The following is a 1,351-nucleotide window of genomic DNA, read 5'->3' as shown; positions in this document are numbered from 1 at the left end:
TTTTGGACAAAAAAATCGCAATATATCACAATATATTGCCTTGCTTACAGTATCGCAATATATCGGGATATATCGTATCGTGACCCTCTGTTATGATATGTATCGTATCGCCAAATTCTTGCCAATACACAGCCCTAGTTAGGTGGACATTTTTTCCTGTTAAACTTCCTGTATGGATTATTAGAAGACAGTTAGAAACAGGTCGGTGAACTGGTTGAACAGTTACTGCAGATCAATCCTGCTAAAAACAAACAACTAATTTCCTGGAAATGAAGTGAGAGGTCCAACATGTTGACAGGACAGGTTAAAGCTGAAGTGACATCAGAACAGAACCACTGTTTGCCTGCTACARCAGGTTCAAAAGGAACATTTTCCAGGTCCGTTTGACATCTCACAGTCAGAGGCCTACCCTGGATAGGAGGAGATACATCTCCAGCTCGGCCACGCGTCGACCCAAACAGGCCCGGATCCCAAACCCGAACGGCACCGACCCGAACGGGTGCTGCTTGAACTTGTCGTCCCCTCCTCGGAGCCAGCGCTGCGGCAGGAAGGTGTGAGGGTCGGGGAAAATGTTCTCGTCGTAGGACACGGCGTAGTGGCACAGGTGGAAGAGCGTCTGTCAATAAATAAATAAATAAAAACTATAAAACGTGTCACAACTTTCAGATTTATCAGAATTAAGTCTACAGTTAGGGTTGATCTACAAGGTAAAACGTTGCTTTATTTAGCTTGGAACCCCATTTTTACCTGACAAACATGCTAAAACACTGACAAACATTTTTTGGTGAAGTCTGACAGATAAAGTGAAACCTGGAAGTAAACGTACAAAAACCTTTCACACAAACAGGCTTGTTTTTATTTTATTTCATTTTTACTAAAGGTTTGGACCAACGTTGTATTGGTTCAAAAAATAAATAAATAAAACCTACAAACAGCCCATATGTCACGGTCATTAATGATGTATTTCCATAAAGTTCTTGCCACGCTCCTCCCTTCCACTTCCTGCTTACTGCCTATGTTTTTACCATTAGCTGCTAGTACTAGTCCGTAAAAAAGTCACAAAAGTTAAAGCATCTGTGATCTACTGGTATAAAACATGAGTTTTGTTGTGTGTCGTTGTGTCCATTAACCAGCAGGTACAATAGAGGAGTTAGTTTTTATCCTTTTTCCTCTTGATGAGGAGGTGACAGCTGTGGATCACAGCATTACAGGGAAAACTTATCTTTAAAAGCTCAGGTTGTGTTTGTAATCAGCATTTCTAACCTGAGGATATTCAAGAGTCAGCATCAGAAATGAGAAGAYGGAGGTTACAAAAGAGAAATGTACATTTATCCCCTTTTACTGCCAAGAC

At 41.0% G+C, this 1,351-nt stretch overlaps 1 protein-coding gene across 1 annotated transcript in view; it reads right to left on the bottom strand.

The window, feature by feature from the left end:
* Nucleotides 1-1,351, bottom strand: part of cyp27a3 (cytochrome P450 family 27 subfamily A member 3) — a gene marked incomplete at its 5' end in the record, with an annotated part of 17,465 nt that overhangs the window by 4,184 nt on the left and 11,930 nt on the right. The window contains 1 exon segment of the mRNA XM_014000011.1: nucleotides 410-616. Within this exon segment, the coding sequence (XP_013855465.1) occupies nucleotides 410-616 (207 nt within the window).

Source organism: Austrofundulus limnaeus, unplaced genomic scaffold, assembly GCF_001266775.1.
Source record: "Austrofundulus limnaeus strain Quisiro unplaced genomic scaffold, Austrofundulus_limnaeus-1.0 Scaffold2635, whole genome shotgun sequence".
In the NCBI taxonomy this organism is placed as follows: Eukaryota; Metazoa; Chordata; class Actinopteri; order Cyprinodontiformes; family Rivulidae; genus Austrofundulus; species Austrofundulus limnaeus.
Note: the sequence above shows the minus strand (reverse complement) of the source record. Positions and strands in the feature narration are given on the sequence as shown.